The 17,139-nt window shown below is 47.3% G+C and overlaps 1 protein-coding gene across 1 annotated transcript in view; it reads left to right on the top strand.

Moving 5' to 3' along the window:
* LOC147097565 (C-type lectin domain family 4 member G-like) overlaps positions 1 to 17,139 on the top strand; it is a 70,830-nt gene that overhangs the window by 23,786 nt on the left and 29,905 nt on the right. The window contains exons 4-6 of the mRNA XM_085971408.1: positions 3,542 to 3,616; positions 4,309 to 4,380; positions 14,649 to 14,800. Of these exons, the coding sequence (XP_085827534.1) occupies positions 3,542 to 3,616; positions 4,309 to 4,380; positions 14,649 to 14,800 (299 nt within the window). The remainder of the gene's footprint in view (positions 1 to 3,541; positions 3,617 to 4,308; positions 4,381 to 14,648; positions 14,801 to 17,139) is intronic.

Genomic DNA, 17,139 nt, shown 5'->3' with positions numbered 1-17,139 from the left:
TCCATCCCTTCCCCATCACTAACTCCATCTCATCCTCATCATTAACTCCATCTCTTCCTCATCACTAACTCCATCCCTGCCCCATCACTAACTCCATCCCTTCACCATTACTAAATCCATTCCTTCCCCATCACTAACATGATCCCTTTTCCAACATGAGATCCATCCCTTCCCCACCACTACATCCATTCCTTCCGCATCACCATCTCCATTTCTTCCCCATCACTAACTCCATCCCAGTCCCATCACTAAACCCATCCCTTCCCCAACACTAACACCATCACATCCCCATCACCAACACCATCCCTTCCCCATGACTGACTCCATGCCTTCCCCATCACTAAATCCATCCTTTCCCCAACAATAACACCATCACATCCCCATCACCAACACCATCCCTTCCCCATGACTGATTCCATGCCTTCCCCATCACGAACTCCATCCCTTCCTGATCACTAACTCCATCCCTTCACCTTCACTATGTCCATCCCTTCCCCACCAATAAATCCAACACTTCCCCATCACTAACACCATCACTTCCCCATCACTAACTCCTTCCGTTACCCATCACTAACTCCGTCCCTTCCCCATCACTAACTCCATTCCTTCCCCATCACTAACTCCATCCATTCCCCATCACTAACTCCATGCCTTCCCCATTATTAACGCCATCCCTTCCCCATCATTAACTCCATCCTTTCCCCATAACTAACTCCATCCCTTCCCCATCACTGACCACATCCCTTCCCCATCACTAAATCCGTCCCTTCCCCAACACTGAGTCTAACACTTCCCCATCACTAACTCCAAACCATCCCATCACTAATTCCTGCTCTTCCCCATAACTAACTCTTTCACTTCCCCATCACTAACTCCATCCCTTCCCCATCACTAACTCCATTCCTTCCCATCACTAACTCCATCCCTTCCCCATCACGAAATCCATCCCTTCCCCATCATTAACTCCATCCCTTCCCCATCACTAACTCCTTCGCTTCCCCATCACTAACTCCATCCCATCCCCATCACTAATTCCATCCCTTTCCCATCACTAATTCCATCCCTTCCCCATCACTTACTCCATCCCTGTCCCATCACCAAATCCATCCTTTCCCATCACTTACTCCATCCCTGTCCCATCACTCACTCCATCCCTTCCCCATCACTAACTCCATCCCTTCCCCATCATTAACTCCATCCCTTCCCCATCATTAACTCCATCCTTCCCTGGTCATTAATTCCATCCCTTCCCCATCATTAACTCCATCCCTTCCCCATCACTATCTCCATCACTTCTCCATCAGTAACTCCATCCCTTCCCCATCACGAAATCCATCCCTTCCCGTGCACTAAATCCATCCCTTCCCCATCATTGCCAAAATCCTTGTGAGGCATCAAGCTTTGTAAAGTATCTGGCACCTGACATTTCACTGGTGATTCCTTCTCGCTTGGGAATCTGGTAGTGTTCACGTTTTATGTTTGCATTTAAGTCCTTTGGATCCATGCATATTCTTAAGATCATTGTTCTTTTTCTTTACACATACCATGGAGTTAACCCAGTCTGTTGGCTCTTCAACTTTCCTGATGACTCCTAGTGTGGTCATTCTGTCCAGTTCATTCTTGAGCCGGTCACGCAGGGGTGCTGGAACTCTACGTGGAGCATGTACCACTGGCTGAGCATCCTCCTTTAGCTGGATCTTGTAAGTGAATGGTAGAACTCCAAATTCTTTGAACACATCTTGGAAATTATTCACTACAGAATCCATCGAGTCATCTGGTCTGCTTATGGCACAGTTTATACGGTAGACTCTCTTGACCAGTTCTAAGTCCTCACAAGCTTTGTCACCCAGTAGTGAATCAAGTCTTTCAGCCACAACAGAAAACATGAGGTGATGCACTTTGTCTTTGACTGTCACTTTAAGTCTGCATACACCTAAGCTATCTATTTTCTGTCCATTATAGTCCTTCAGTAGTACTGACTTTTTCTGTATTTTGGGCTTTACTTTCATATTGTTAATGTCACTCATACTGATTAAGTTTGCTTTTGCCCCAGTGTCTAGTTTCAAGGTAACTAATGCTCCATTTACCTGCAGTGGGATCATCCATTTGTCCTCTTTTACTGCATTAACTTTATGTTCAGCATTGTCCATTTCTGAGGGCTGCACATTTTCTGTATCCTTTTTGATATTGTCACATGACACCATTCCTACAAAAAATGTCTCACTTAAATCAGTGTCCTCAATTACATTAACTCATTGCCCTTTCTTAGTTTGTACTTTTGAAAAGCATTGTTTGGCAAAGTGATTCTTTCCATTACACTTTGTGCACATTTTTCCAAACGCTGGGCATTGTCTTAACTGGTGTTTGTAACCACAGCATTAACAATTAAAAATTTCACCCTCCGATTGCTTTTCATTTCTGTTCTGCCCACGTTTCTTCCCCTTGTAGGACACAGCACTGACAGCAGCATTATCACTCATTACAATCGCATCATTATTGATTTCACTGAAAGTCTTCACGTGCTTTCGAGCTATCTCGCTGGCTTGGCATATTTTCACTGCATTTTCCAAATTTAGTTCAGTTTCTCTCAACAGACGTTCCCTGACTTTTTTATCATGAATACCAAACACAATCTGGTCACGAATCATGGATGATTTCAGCTCAGAGAAATTACATGTCTGTGCTTTCAGTTTCAGATCAGTTATAAAGCTATCAAAAGTCTAATTTTGCTGCTGTGTCCTTGAACAGAACATGTATCTTTCATAGGTCTCATTCTTTTTGGGAGAGCAATGTGCATCAAATTTTTTTAGCACATCTTCCAATTTTTCTCTGTTCTCCTCTGGATTAAATACAAATGTATTAAATACCTCTATCACCTGTGGGCCTGCAACCGTAAGCAGCAATGCTATCTTCCTTGCGTCTGGCTTCGTACCGAATCTGATGGCTGCAATGTAGAGTTCGAATTGTTGTTTAAGAGTCTGCCACTTCTAGTCGGTATTTCCTGTGAATTTCAAATGCTCTGGTGGCTTCAAATTCTCCATGTCGCTTTTCACAATTTTCAGCAGATCTTCACCATCCTGGTACCATCTTATGTTCATTAATAAATAGACATTCTTATTATGAACACAGCTAGCTTTTGCTAGACACTTTTATTGAGCACATGTGGACTAGGTACAGTATCTGTAGAGGCATCCATCTTGACTGCTGCCTTGTGGTTAGCCTAGTGCCTCATGGGTAATGTAGTCTTAATATATATACAACTATATACAGCTCTACACAGCTCTACGGCTCCACCTAGTGTCCACTATAGAATGACATGTTATTGATCATTTCAACATCCTCACCTCGTGTAAGAGGAAACATCAAAGTCAACAGCAAGAAAGAATAATGATGGTGATAGGACCATTAGCCTATTTACAGTGTCATTAAACTCCAATCTGGTATCAGAACAGCCTCTTAGCTGCCATTTGTGTACAAACTATTCTAACCTGTGCCACGGTGTGCTTCTGGGTTGAGAGCTAAAGCTGTCTTTCTATTTCAGTTCCACAGATGTTCAGTAAAATGGAAGCGTCATTGGCCGATATCAAGATGGAACTTTCCCAGATAAAGAGTAACAGTAAGTGTTAAATGCCAGTCAGGATCTCCAGTTCAAAGGGCTCTCTAGTTTTTCAGACGGTCTGCTCATTCTTCGAGGATTGATCTCCAGTGCATTTGACACTGGAGTGTGTTTTGATTGGTTGAGCCAATCAAGTATAAGTGGATTTGATTGGTTCACATTTCCCATGGACCCATTATAAAAGCACTACAGATCTTTATGCTGTGAACACATTGGGGCAATTCCCAGAGAAAATTAAATAGATAATTAATGAGTTTCCATGTACTGTATAATTAAAATCAATAGAATCTTACAGCACGGAAGGAGGTCATTCAGCCCATCACGTGTGCCCGCTCTCTGAGAGAGTTGTCCACTTTGTCTCTTTCACCTGCCCTTTCTCTGTACCCTTCTAAATTTTCGATTTGAAATATCTAACCAAGTCCCTTCTGATCTGGATTCAGCTTCCACCATTATTTCTGGTCGGCCATTCCAGGTCTTAACAACCGTTTGCATAAAACAATTCCTAACCTCTCCCTTCATTGTGTTGCTGATCATCTTCAAATCTTCAGTTGATGCCCTCCAGTTACCAACTCACCAACCAGTGGAAACAGTTTTGTCTGTTTTCTCCTGTGAAAATCTCTCGTGTTCGAAAGCAAAATTGATCTTCTTCTACAAACAGTGCCACACGATCTCAAGTGTTGTTCCTCTTTCAGTTACAGGAACGTCTGAGGAGACAAGAAGCTCAGTCGCTGAACTTAGGACTGACATTTCACAGCTGAAGGAGAGTAAGTTTAATAACCATCAGAGGGACCTTTGATCTCCAATTATTCATACTGGAAACTATCAGAATGGTGACACTGGGATCAGGTGGATTGATAATACTGCACAGATACTGATCACCGGCTCTGGTTACTAACTACATTTGTGTCTGGTGTGATCAACAAACAATTCTGAACAGTGATAAGGAGATGTGGCTTCTAATCTTTAAAAAACACCAGACTCTTACAGATTTACATATCGGTACAGTTGCTGTACTTTTTGTTTAGAAGGTACTGGAGGGGCTGACACTGGTGCAGGGAGTGTGTTGGTATGGCTGTACATTCTGCTATTGTAGCGCTACTGCTACACATTTCAGCACCAGGGGATTTGGATGACAGAGGACAGACAGGGTCTAGCTGTGTAAGGGGCCCTAGAGGCTACACTACTTTGTCGCAACTTAATCCTCTGACACTTGTGACTCATCTGACTGTGGGCCTTTACATTCTGTTAAGGAGGCCCTGGCTTCATTGGAGCCAGAACTACATGGAGAAGAGCATCACGATGACCTGCACTCAGAGGACTCCTCAGTGACTGCTGCAAGGAGCATCAGAGCGCATCTCGTCACTGAAGTCCTCTCTTCTGTAATACTCTGTCTACCTTTGAAACCAGAGCCTGACCTCCTTCTCCCCCACTTTCAGATTAAGGCAATTCCCTCAATACACAAACCATCCTACAGCATGACAACATGTTAGACCTCTTTGCCCCTAAAGCAGCAAGCCAATACTCATCACATGAGTGAATGTCTGCAACAAATGAGTGGAAGCTGAGGGCCAGTATTGGAAAAGGCCATTGGTTGCTCCTGCTCTATTGAAGGGTCATGGGACTGAGGTGGCCCTCCTGTCGTGGCGGCTTGTTCCTGGAATGGAGACGCTGCTGGCTGTATCTCTGGATCTCGGTCCTGGGGAGCCTTGTCTCACCTCCCATGTCTGGCCTGGTGCTCTGAGGGGGGAGGCCAAGGCCTGGCATGTGCTGCTGTCCTGAGAGACAATAGGATCAGACAGGGGGATTCCAGCTGTCCCATTCCACAGGGACCTGGATCTGTCACCCCATTGATCAGCGGAATGAATGGTGTAATGGTAGCTCTGAGTCCCTGAAAACCCTGAGAGACAGCAGCCTGTATCACAGCCCCCATGGTCTGGAAGCTGCTATGCAGAGTGATGTCTATTCTCTCTCCTACTGCCACCAGAGCTGTAGGCTGTGCCTCTGCAGAGGAGGAGGCACAGACTAGCCCCTGACTGCTTCTTAGCTGGGGATATACTGCAGGATCCAGTGATGCTGCCACTCGCTCCACTGGTGCCTGTAAGGAAGATAAAGCTTCCTTGATGTTGTCGTAAAGCAGAGACTAGGAACTGTGGAGGAGCGAAGGGCTTTGGTTGTCCATGTATGTAAATCACTGAAAGCTAGTGCACAGGTACAACAAGTAATCATCAAGGCTAATGGGACATTGGCCTTTGTCTCAAGGGGTTGGAATATAAAGAGGAAGAAGTTATGCATCAGTTGTGCAGAGCATTGGCCAGATCCCATCGGGAGGACTGCGTTCATCCTGGGCAGTGCACCTCAGTAAGGCTATATTGTCCTTGGAAGGGGTGCAGCACAGATTCACCAGGATGAGACTGGGGCTTAAAAGGTTAAATTATGTGGACAGGTTGCATAAACTTGGTTTGCACTCTCTTGAGTTTAGAAGGTTGAGGGGTGATCTAATTGAGGTGTTTAAGATGATAAAGGGATTCGATAAGGTAGATACAGATAAACTAGGGTCCACTGGGGAACACCACTTGTCACATCCTGCCAATCAGAGTATGTACCCATTATCCCCACACTCTGTCCCCTACCTCCGACCGATTTCCAACCAAGTCAAAAGGCTAACTCCAATTCCGTGCACTCTCATTTTTGCATCATCTCTTGTGATGAACCTTATCGAATTCCTTCTGGAACTCCATATAAATAACATCCATAGACACTCCTTTATCTACCTTATTAGTGACCTCATTAAAAAATGTAACTGGTCAGTCAGACATGACTTGCCCTTAACAAAACCATGCTGGCTCTCTCATATCAGCTCATAATTGGTCAAGTGCTCAGTCACTCTATTCTTAGTGACAGATTCTCATCGCTTCCCCACAATGGATGTTCTTCATTCTCTGACTTGTGAATCAGAAGCTGTGACTGATCAATGACAGGAGGCCATTCAAGTAACCAGTGGGTCTGCAGACAGGACAGTCTCACCAACCTGAAGCTGACAGCTCTCCTCCAACGGCTGCATCTCCCACTGCCTCCCTGCTGTGTCTGCCCAGGAGATACAGAGCTTCCTCCTCATGGCTGCTGAGGGCTCTGAGGAATGCTGGCCATTCCTCCCTCTGTGATGCTTCAATGCAAAGAATAAATATGAGCACAACCAGAGGCAAAGATTTCAACATGCTGCAGACTAATTCACAAGGGTCCCGACGTTAACGGGGAGGCGGGGAAAGTGTGGGGGAGCGTGGTGGCGCGGGGGGGATACTGAGTAGTGTAGAGGAACAGAGGGACCTTGGAGTGCATGTCCACAGATCCCTGAAGGTAGCAGGACAGATAGGTAAGGTGGTTAAGAAGGCATACGGGATACTTTCCTTTATTAGCCGAGGCATAGAATATAAGAGCAGGGAGGTTATGCTTGAACTGTATAAAATGCGAGTTAGGCTGCAGCTAGAATACTGCGTACAGTTCTGGTCACCACATTACAGGAAGGATATGATTGTGCTAGAGAGGGTACAGAGAAGATTTACAAGGCTGTTACCAGGAGTGGAGAATTTTAGCTAGGAGGAAAATTGGATAGGCTGGGGTTGTTTGCTTTGGAGCAGAGGAGGCTGAGGGGAGCCTTAATTGAGGTGTATAAAGTTATGAGTGGCCTAGATAGAGTTATTTTTTTATTCATTCATGGGATATGGGCATCGCTGGCAAGGCCAGCATTTATTGCCCATCACTAGTTGCCCCTGAGAAGGTGATGGTGAGCTGCCTTCTTGAACCACTGCAGTCCATATGGTGAAGGTACTCCCACAGTGCTGTTATGGAGGGAGTTCCAGGGTTTTAATCCAGTGATGATGAAGGAACGGCAATATAATTCCAAGTCAGGATGGTGTGTGACTTGGAGGGGAAATTGGAGTTGGTGGTGTTCCCATGCGCCTGCTGCCCTTGAAAACTTCTAGGTGGAAGAGGTCGCGGGTTTGCGAGGTGCTGCTGATGAAGCCTTGGCAAGTTGCTGCAGTGCCATCTTGTAGCAGCCACGGTATGCCGGTGGTGGAGGGAGTGAATGTTTAAGGTGGTGGATGGGGTGCCAATCATGCAGGCTGCTTTGTCTTGGATGGTGTTGAGCTTCTTGAGTGTTGTTGGAGCTGCACTCATCCAGGCAAGTGGAGAGTATTCCATCACACTCCTGACGTGACCCTTGTAGATGGTGGAAAGGCTTTGGGGAGTCAGGAAGTGAGATACTCACTGCAGCATACCCACCCTCTGACCTGCTCTTGATACTACAGTATTTATGTGGCTGGTCCAATTAATTTCTGGTCAATGGTGAACCACAGGATATTGATGGTGGGGAATTCGGCGCTGGTAATGCCGTTGAATATCAAGGGGCTGTGGTTAGACACTTGCTTGTTGGAGATAGTCATTGCCTGGCACTTGTGTGGCAAGAATGTTACCTGCCACTTATCAGCCCAAGCCTGAATGTTGTCCACAGGTCTTGCTGCATGTGGGCATGGACTGCCTCATTATCTGATGAGTTGCGAATGGCACTGAACACTGTGCAGTCATCAGCGAACATCCCCACTTCTGACCTTATGATGGAGGGAAGGCCATTGATGAAGCAGCTGAAGATGGTTAGGCCTAGGACATGCCCTAAGGAACTCCTGCAGCGATGTCCTGGGGCTGTGATGATTAACCTCCAACCACCACAATCATCATCTTTTGTGCTAGGTATGACTCCAGCCAGTGGAGTGTTTTCCCCCCATTCCCCATTGATTCAGTTTTACTAGGGCTCCTTGATGCCACACTCAGTGTCTTGATGTTGACATCAATGTTTGGACCAAGGTAGTAATGCGGTCTGGAGCGGAGTGGTCCTAGCAGAACCTAAACTGGGCATCAGTGAGCAGGTTATTGGTGATTAAATGCTGCTTGATAGCACTGTCGACGACACCTTCCATCACTTTGCTGATGATTGAGAGTAGACTGATGTGGGGTAATTGGCCGGATTGGATTTGTCCTGTTTGTGTGGACAGGACAAACCTGGGCAGTTTTCCACATTGTCAGATAGATGCCAGTGTTATAGAGTGGATAGGAAGGACCTATTTCCCTTAGCAGAGAGGTCAATAACCAGGGGTCATAGATTTAACGTAATTGGTAGAATGTTTGGAGGGGAATTGAGGTGAACTTTTTTCACCCAGAGGGTGGTGGGGTCTGGAACTCACTGCCTGAAAGGGTGGTAGAGGCAGAAACCCTCATCACATTTAAAAAGTACTTGCATAAGCACTTGAAGTGCTGTAACCTACAGGGCTATGGACCAAGAGCTGGAAAGTGCGATTACGCTGGATAGCTCTTTTTCGGCCAGCACATGGGCCGAATGGCCTCCTTCTGTGCCGTAAATTTTTATGATTCTATGAAAACCCAGCAAGGCCCCACTTAAATGAAAGTTTACAGACTCCCACCTGACAGCCGGCCAAATTGGCAGCTTGGCTGGCAGAGCAGGAGCGGGAATCTGCGGATGGCCTGAAGGGGTGTTCAGGAGCAGGAGCAAAGCTAGAGTCAGCACAGAAGAGGTTGCTGGCTATCCGGGCGATGGCACATGTGGCCCCTTTAAGCTCTGGAAATTCCCACAGGTCCCCAGTAGCTCATGAAGGTATTGCCGCGATCGGGAGGGGAGGAACTGGATGCGATTGAGAAGTGGGGGTCTGGCTGTGATCGGAGGGAGGTGGGACCACGGTGCAATGAAGGCCTAAATTTCCTAGTGAGGCCTGGAGGAGCAGTCCAGCCCCACAAGGAAACCTGAAAAATTAAATTAAAACTTCACTTCTGAGCCTCTTCTTGCCCAGGTATGTTTTGTTCAGGAACCGGCTCCAGGTTTTGCCCAGGATCCGGCTCCAGGCTTGGCTCAGGATCTGGCTCCAGGTTCTGCCCAGGTTCCGGCTCCAGCTTTTTTCCAGGATCCGGCTCCAGGTTTGGCCCAGGATCCGGCTCCAGGTTATGCTCAGGCTCCGGTCCAGGTTCTGGCCAAGGATCTGGCTCCAGGTTTGGCCAAGCATCCGGCTCCAGGTTTTGCTCAGGATATGGCTCCAGATTTTGACTGGGATCTGGCTCCAGGTTTTTACCCAGAATCCGGCTCCAGGTTTTGCCCTGATTTTTGTTCTTCAGTTCATAGAAACATAGAAACATAGAAGATAGGAGCAGGAGTAGGCCATTCGGCCCTTCGAGCCTGCTCCGCCATTCAATGAGATCATGGCTGATCATCCAAATTCATTACCCTGTCCCTGCCTTCTCCCCATATCCCTTGATCCCTTTAGCCTCAAGAAATATATCCAACTCTTTCTTGAATATATTTAATGAACTGGCCTCCACCGCCCTGTGTGGCAGAGAATTCCACAGTTTCACCACTCTCTGGGTGAAGAAATTCCTCCTCATTTCAGTCCTAAATGGCTTACCCCTTATCCTTAGACTATGACCCCTGGTCCTGGACTCCCCAGTCATCCGAAACATCCTTCCTGCATCTAGTCTGTCCAGACCTGATAGAATTTTATAGGTTTCGATGAGATCCCCTCTCAATCTTCTAAACTCCAGTGAGTATAAGCCCAATCGACACAATCTCTCCTCATACGTCATTCCTGCCATCCCAGGTATCAGCCTGGTGAATCTTCGCTGCACTCCCTCCATGGCAAGAACGTCCTTCCTCAGGTAAGGTGACCAAAACTGCACACAATACTCAAGGTGCGGTCTCACCAAGGCCCTGTACAACTGTAGCAAGACATCCTTGTTCCTGTACTCAAACCCTCTTGCTACGAAGGCCAACATACCATTTGCCTTCTTAACCGCCTGCTGCACCTGCATGCTTACCTTCAGCGACTGGTGCACCATAACACCCAGGTCTCTTTGCACTTCCCCTTCTCCCAATCTATTGCCATTGAAATAATAATCTGCCTTCCTGTTTTTGCCACCAAAGTGGATAACCTCACATTTATCCACATTATAGTGCATTTGCCATGTTTCTGCCCAATCACCCAACCTGTCCAAATCGTACTGGAGTTTCACGACATGCTCCTCACAGCTTACCCTCCCACCCAGCTTTGTGTCGTCTGCAAATTTGGAGATACAGGTAGACTATCCTTTATCCGAACTTCCGAAAACCGGAAACCTCTAAATACCGAAAGTTTTTTCGTTCAGCGTAAGTCGTGCGCACGACATGACCAGAGTGGCGCATGACTTACGCTGAGCAGGGCAGAGGGTCACAGAGTTCCCTCCTGGGCAGGAGATTGCAGGCCGAGCCAGGCAGTGTGAAGGAGGTACCGGGAGAGTGAACCCAACAATACAGCGGCCGGTCCGATAGCTGCAGTGGCCCTTCCGATATTCTTTTCTCCCCCGACCTGACCCACGGCCTGTCCGATATTCTTTTCTCCCCCCCCACACCCGATTCGACCCGACCCCCGACCCGTCCAATATTCTTTTCTCCCGACCCGACCCGAACCGCGGCCCGTCCGATATTCTTTTCTCCCCCCTGACCCCACCCGGGCCCCCCCCGACCCCGACCCCCCCCGACCCAACCCCCCCCGACCCCGACCCCCCCGACCCCCCCCAACCCCCCCCCCGGACACCCCCGACCCCGACCCCCCCGACCCCGACCCCCCCGGACCCCCCCGACCCCGACCTGAACCGCGGCCCATCCGATATTCTTTTCTCCCCCCCCCACCCGACCTGATTTGCGTGCCAGCTTAATAGGAGTCAGCCGATATCCGGCTTTCCAGAGAAGCAGGAAGGGGAATGAGACACAGAACAGTTGCAAGAGGTAGCCTTAACTTTTAAAATTTATATTAAATACAAATTTCCCAGTCTTATAATAATACCTTCTGAAATCCGAAAAATTCCGAAATCCGAAACTCAGCTGGTCCCAAGGCTTTCGGATAAGGGATAGTGTACCTGTATTACATCCAATTCCCTCGTCCAGATCATTAATATATATTGTGAACAGCTGGGGTCCTAGGACCGATCCTTGCGGTACCCCACTAGTCACTGCCTGCCACTCGGAAAATGACCCGTTTATTCCAACTCTTGGCTTTCTGTCCGCCAACCAGTTCTCTATCCAAGTCAATACCTTGCCCCCAATCCCATGTGCCTTAATTTTGCATGCTAATCTCTTATGTGGGACCTTATCGAAAGCCTTCTGAAAGTCCAAATACACCACATCCACTGGTTCTCCCTTATCTATTTTACCAGTTACATCCTCAAAAACCCATACAGCATCATTTTTCAATTCAATTTTTATTTGCCATATGTAACCAGTACAAGTACAATTACAATGGAATGCTTACTCCCCGTAGGGACGCGTCAGCTATTCATACAGCACCGCGTTCAGAAAGTCAATACAATGGCTTCCCGTGGCAGTGAGAGGACGATGTCCCTCAGCCGCTCCGTCCTCCTCGTCACTGCGGCCTCCTCCTCACTGTTGCCGGCTCCAAGTGGTGGCCTGCTATCCCACTCACAATCTGACCTCTGGCCGCCATGCCCGGCTCCCCTCCTCCCAGTCGGACTGCGAGCTTCCCGCCATGGAGCTGCCGGCCGACGTGCTGCAGCGGGTCATCGTGGCTGCTGCTGCTGCTCATTGCGCTGCGCTGCCTTCGCCCGACTCGACGAACACATCGTCGGGATGTGAATGCTCTGGTCGCCGCGGCCTCCTCCTCACCGTCGCCGGCTCCACGGTCCGATGGCCCGGGCCTGCTTCTCCCTCTCACGGTTCGGCCTCTGGCCGCCATGCTCGGCTCCCCTCCTCCCAGTCAGAATTCCTTCCCGCCGAGGAGCTGCCGGCCGACGTGCTCCAGCGGGTCGACGTGGCCGCTGCTGCTGCTCACCGCGCTGCGCTGCCTCTGCCCGACTACCTCGCTCCGGTTGCGGGAATGAGTGGCGAGAGCTGGCCGCCCGAAGCAGGGAGAGCGCGCTCAGCACCGGACTGTCTCGGCCGCCATCTTGACTTTGATGATCCTTCTAACATATTATCCCCCTCACAGCTGTAATTGTTTCTTTAAACAATATTGTGACACCCCTACGATGATAGCAAAATACTGCAGATGCTGGAAATCCGAAATAACAACAGAAAATGCTGGAAACGCTCAGCAGGCCATGCAACATCCGTGGAGAGAAAATTGAGTCAACTTTTCGGGTGAACCCTTTGTCAAGACTAAAGAAGCACAGGAAATGAAATAGATTAAGAGGCCAGGCTGTGACACCCCTCCTTTTTTATAACTCTATCTCATTTGAAAATCCTGTAACCAGGAATGTTGAGCTGCCATTCCTGCCCTTCTTTCAGTCATTTATCAGTAATAGCTATGATATCATACTTCCACATGTCTATCTGTCCCCTCAGCTCATCTGCCTTATTCACTAGACTCCTTGCATTGAAGTATATACCATTAAGCACTGACAAACTCTTTTGTTGTCTATTTACTACCATTTGTTTCCTCTGCCTTCCAAATTCACTTACTAATTCATAGAATGGTTACAGCACAGAAGGAGGCCACTTGGCCTGTTGAGCCCGTGCCAGCTCTCTGCAAGAGCACTTCAGCTCGTCCCACTCCCCCGCCCTTTACCCGTAACCCTGCAAAAAATTTTCCTTCAGGTACTTATCCAACTCACTTTTAAAAGCCACGATTGAGCCTGCCTCCACCACCCTTTCAGGCAGTGCATTCCAGATCCTAACCACTCACTGTGTAAAAATGTTTTTCCTCATGTTGCCTTTGGTTCTTCTGCCAATCACCATAAATCTGTGTCCTCTGGTTCTTGACCCTTCTGCCAATGGGAACAGTTTCTCTCTCTCTACTCTGTTCAGACCCCTCATGATTTTGAACACCTCTATCAAATCTCCTCTCAACCTTCTCTGCTCTAAGGAGAACAACCCCAGCTTCTGTAGTCTATCCATGTAACTGAAGTTCCTCATCCCTGGAATCATTCTCATAAATCTTTTCTGCACCCTCTCACATCCTTCCCAAAGTGCGGTGTCCAGAATTGGACACAATACTCCAGTTGAGGTCGAACCAGTGTTTTATAAAGGTTCATCATAACTTCCTTGCTTTTGTATTCTATGCCTCTATTTATGAAGCCCAGAATCCCGTATGCTTTTTTAACTGCTTTCTCAACCTGCCCTGCCACCTTCAATGAGTTGTGCACACATACCCCCAGGTCTCTCTGTTCGTGCACCCCCTTTAGGATTGTACCCTTTAGTTTATATTGCCTCTCCTCGTTCTTCCTACCAAAATGTATCACTTTGCACTTTCTGCATTATATTTCATCTGCCACATGTCCGCCCATTCCACCAGCCTGTCTATGTCCTCTTGAAGTCCATCACTATCCTCCTCACTGATCACTGTACTTCCAAGTTATGTGCCATCTGCAAATTTTGAAATTGTTCCCTTTAACCCGTCATTAACATATAATAGGAGAAGCAGTGGTCCTAATACCGGCCCTTGGGGAACACCACTGTATAACTTCCTCCAGTCCGAAAAACAACCGTTCACAACTACTCTCTGTTTCCTGTCATTTAGCCAATTTTGTATCCGTGCTCCCACTGTCCCTTTTATTCCAGGGGCTTGAACATTGCTGGCAAGCCTATTATGAGGCACTTTATCAAACGCCTTTTGGAAGTCCATGTACACCACGTCAACTGCATTGCCCTCATCAACCCTCTCTGTTACCTCACCAAATAAATTAACCCAGAAAAGTCAATCAAGTTAGTGCCTTCCATTTTTAGTTTGCATTCTCTCCCTTCTGAATCTATGCTCAGGTACCCATCCCCCTGCCAAGCTAGTTTAAACCCTTTCCAAAAGCAATAGCAAACCCCCCACGAAGATATTGCTTCTGGTCCTGTTGAGGTGCAACCCAGCCAGCTTGTACAGGTCCCACCTCCCACAGAACCAGTCCCAATGACCCAGGAATCTAAAGCCCTCCCTTGTGCACCATCTCTCCAGACATGCATTGATCTGTTCTATCCTCCTATTTCTTTACTTCACAGATCTGCCTTGTTTGCAGAATCCTGACCATTGGTGCCCATTCAAGCAAAAACTTTATTATTTTTCATCAAGTAAAACAACTTGGGATGAAGCCCAGGAATCCTGTAAATCAAGGAATGCCAATCTTGTTGTCATTAACAGTGATGAGGAGCAGGTAGGAGCTATCTGTTTATTATATTCACTGGCTGTCATATTTCAGTCTCATTTACGGCAGATCGTTTGTTACAGTTGTTAATCCTACATTGTAAATAATGGGCTGAAATTGCTGGGGGTTCGCGCTAGTAATGATGCATTCATGGCGTACACCATTATTTCAATGTAAAGAATCCAGCAAATAATAGCACAACTGAGATTGACCATCAGGTGCAACCTTCATAATTTGCTGGATCATTTGTGAAACTTTGTTAAAGGTTTGTTCACGCCACTCAGGCCACGGCGATCGCCAATTTGTTGGATTCACGCCTGGATCTCTCTTCTGGTCCAATACATCAAATACATTCCCATTTATCCCATAATCTAAATCAACCAATGCCACTGGGATAAATCTCATAACCTTACATTTCTCTGTATTAAACTGCATCTGCCATTTGTCTGCCCACTGATCGAGCTTGTCAAGATATTTTTGAATTTGTGCGCATTGATATTCATCATTTTCCTCCTCTTAATTTGGTACTGTCTGCAAAGTTGGACACTTTGGACACAATTCCTCCCTCAAAATCATTTAGAAAAATTCCAAACAACAGTGGCCCCAACACTGAACCTGCTGGCATCCACCGGTAACTGGCTGCCAACCAGATACCTGTCCATCCACTACTACTCATTGTTGTCTACCCACCATTTGCCATTCCATTTTAGTACATTCCCATCCATCCCATGGCCTTGGACCTAATGTAGTAGCCTATTCCGTGTCAAAGGCCTTTGTCATATCCAAGTAGATAACATCCATGGCCTCTCCTATCTACTAGGTCTGCCATCTGCTAAAAGAATGTAAATAAATTAGTCAAGCATAACATCCCACTCCTAAAACCATGCTGACTATCTTGGATTGTGTCTTGCCCCTCAAGATACTCCCTTATGTTATCACTCATAATACATTCAGACACTTTCCCAACAATGGAAGTAGGACTTACATGTCTATAATAGAGGTGGTGCTTCACCCCATTGTTTGGAGATTTTAGCCACGTTTGCTATTTACCAGTCCTCTGGGATTTAGCCTGAATCCAGCAAACTCTGAAAAATATTTATAGTAGACTCAGAAATGTGTGAGCCAATTCCAGTGTGCTAGACATATAGGCTTGATATTAGCTCGGAGGTTGGGAGGAACCGGGGTGGGGGGTGCTGTTTTGCTTTCGGGAAACCATGAAGAACGGGTTTCCCCCAGACTTTGCCGAATTTAACGGCAGAGCCTTATTAACATTTTTTGTCTCAGTTTCCTGGCCGCAGCCCGCTAGGTTGAGAGGCTGCATGTCGGACGGGATGGCCTGCGGCACCAGGCCACAGCCGGGGAGTGGAGAGGAGGGAGGGAGGGATCGTGGGTCGGTGGCCGTGGATCGATCGGGAAGTCGGAGACATTGGGGGGGCCGGAGACACATTGTGGGGGTGGGAGTGGGACGCGGAATCATAGTTGGGGGTGGGCATCAGTGGGGGCGCAGACACATTGGGCAGTATTATGTCCGTGTGTAATTGAGACACGGACTGCAGGAGTTGGTTATAACGGGTCTTTACTGAGTGGAGACAAACAGGAACTAACTATGCAAAGTTACTACACAGGCTTATATACAGGGGTGGTCACTACTGGTACTGCAGTATACAGGGGCTGCAGAATATAGTTCCTTCTGCAAAGTACATACACTACAATTCCTCCCCTTTTAGCTAAACAGTACATAACATTCGATTAATAATTAAACAACATATTTACAATTACAGTTGTCATATACATTAGCTGAAGTTAAGCAATTATAAGTTCAGTCTTTGAGGAGGCTTCCTGATTCTGTCTGGATAACGCCTCTTTGGGGTATCAGGTTCTCCTGGCAGAGTTGATTCGGAATCAACGTCGTTGTTGGGTTCGTCTGCTTCCAATATTCCCGATTCTGAGGTCGATGCAATTGGTACTTCGGTTTCATCACCAGGTGTATCGGATCGTGGTGTGGAATTGACGTTTTCCAGTGACTCTAGAATCTGGTCAGCATGGCGTCTTACAATGCTCTCTCCAACGTCCACGGTATACATTAGAGGTCCTTGCTGTGTGCAGATCGTTCCTGGCTGCCATTTCTCTGTGCGGTAGTCCCGGGCCAAAACTGGTTGACCTATCTTAAAACTCCTGGTCGGCCTTTCATTCATATTCTGAAACTGCCTGTTCTCCACATCTCTTCTGATGTTTGGCTTAACCAAATCCAAGCGGCATCGTAGTCTTCGATTGAAGAACATCATGGCTGGAGTTTGGTTGGTAACCGCATGTGTCGCATTCTGGTAGGCAAACAAGAAGTTATCCAC

This window comes from Somniosus microcephalus, chromosome 31, assembly GCF_052327205.1.
Source record: "Somniosus microcephalus isolate GS21.2 chromosome 31, FLI_Smic_1.0, whole genome shotgun sequence".
Taxonomy (NCBI): Eukaryota; Metazoa; Chordata; class Chondrichthyes; order Squaliformes; family Somniosidae; genus Somniosus; species Somniosus microcephalus.
The sequence above is the reverse complement of the archived record's forward strand: the minus strand, read 5'-3'. Positions and strand labels throughout refer to the sequence as shown.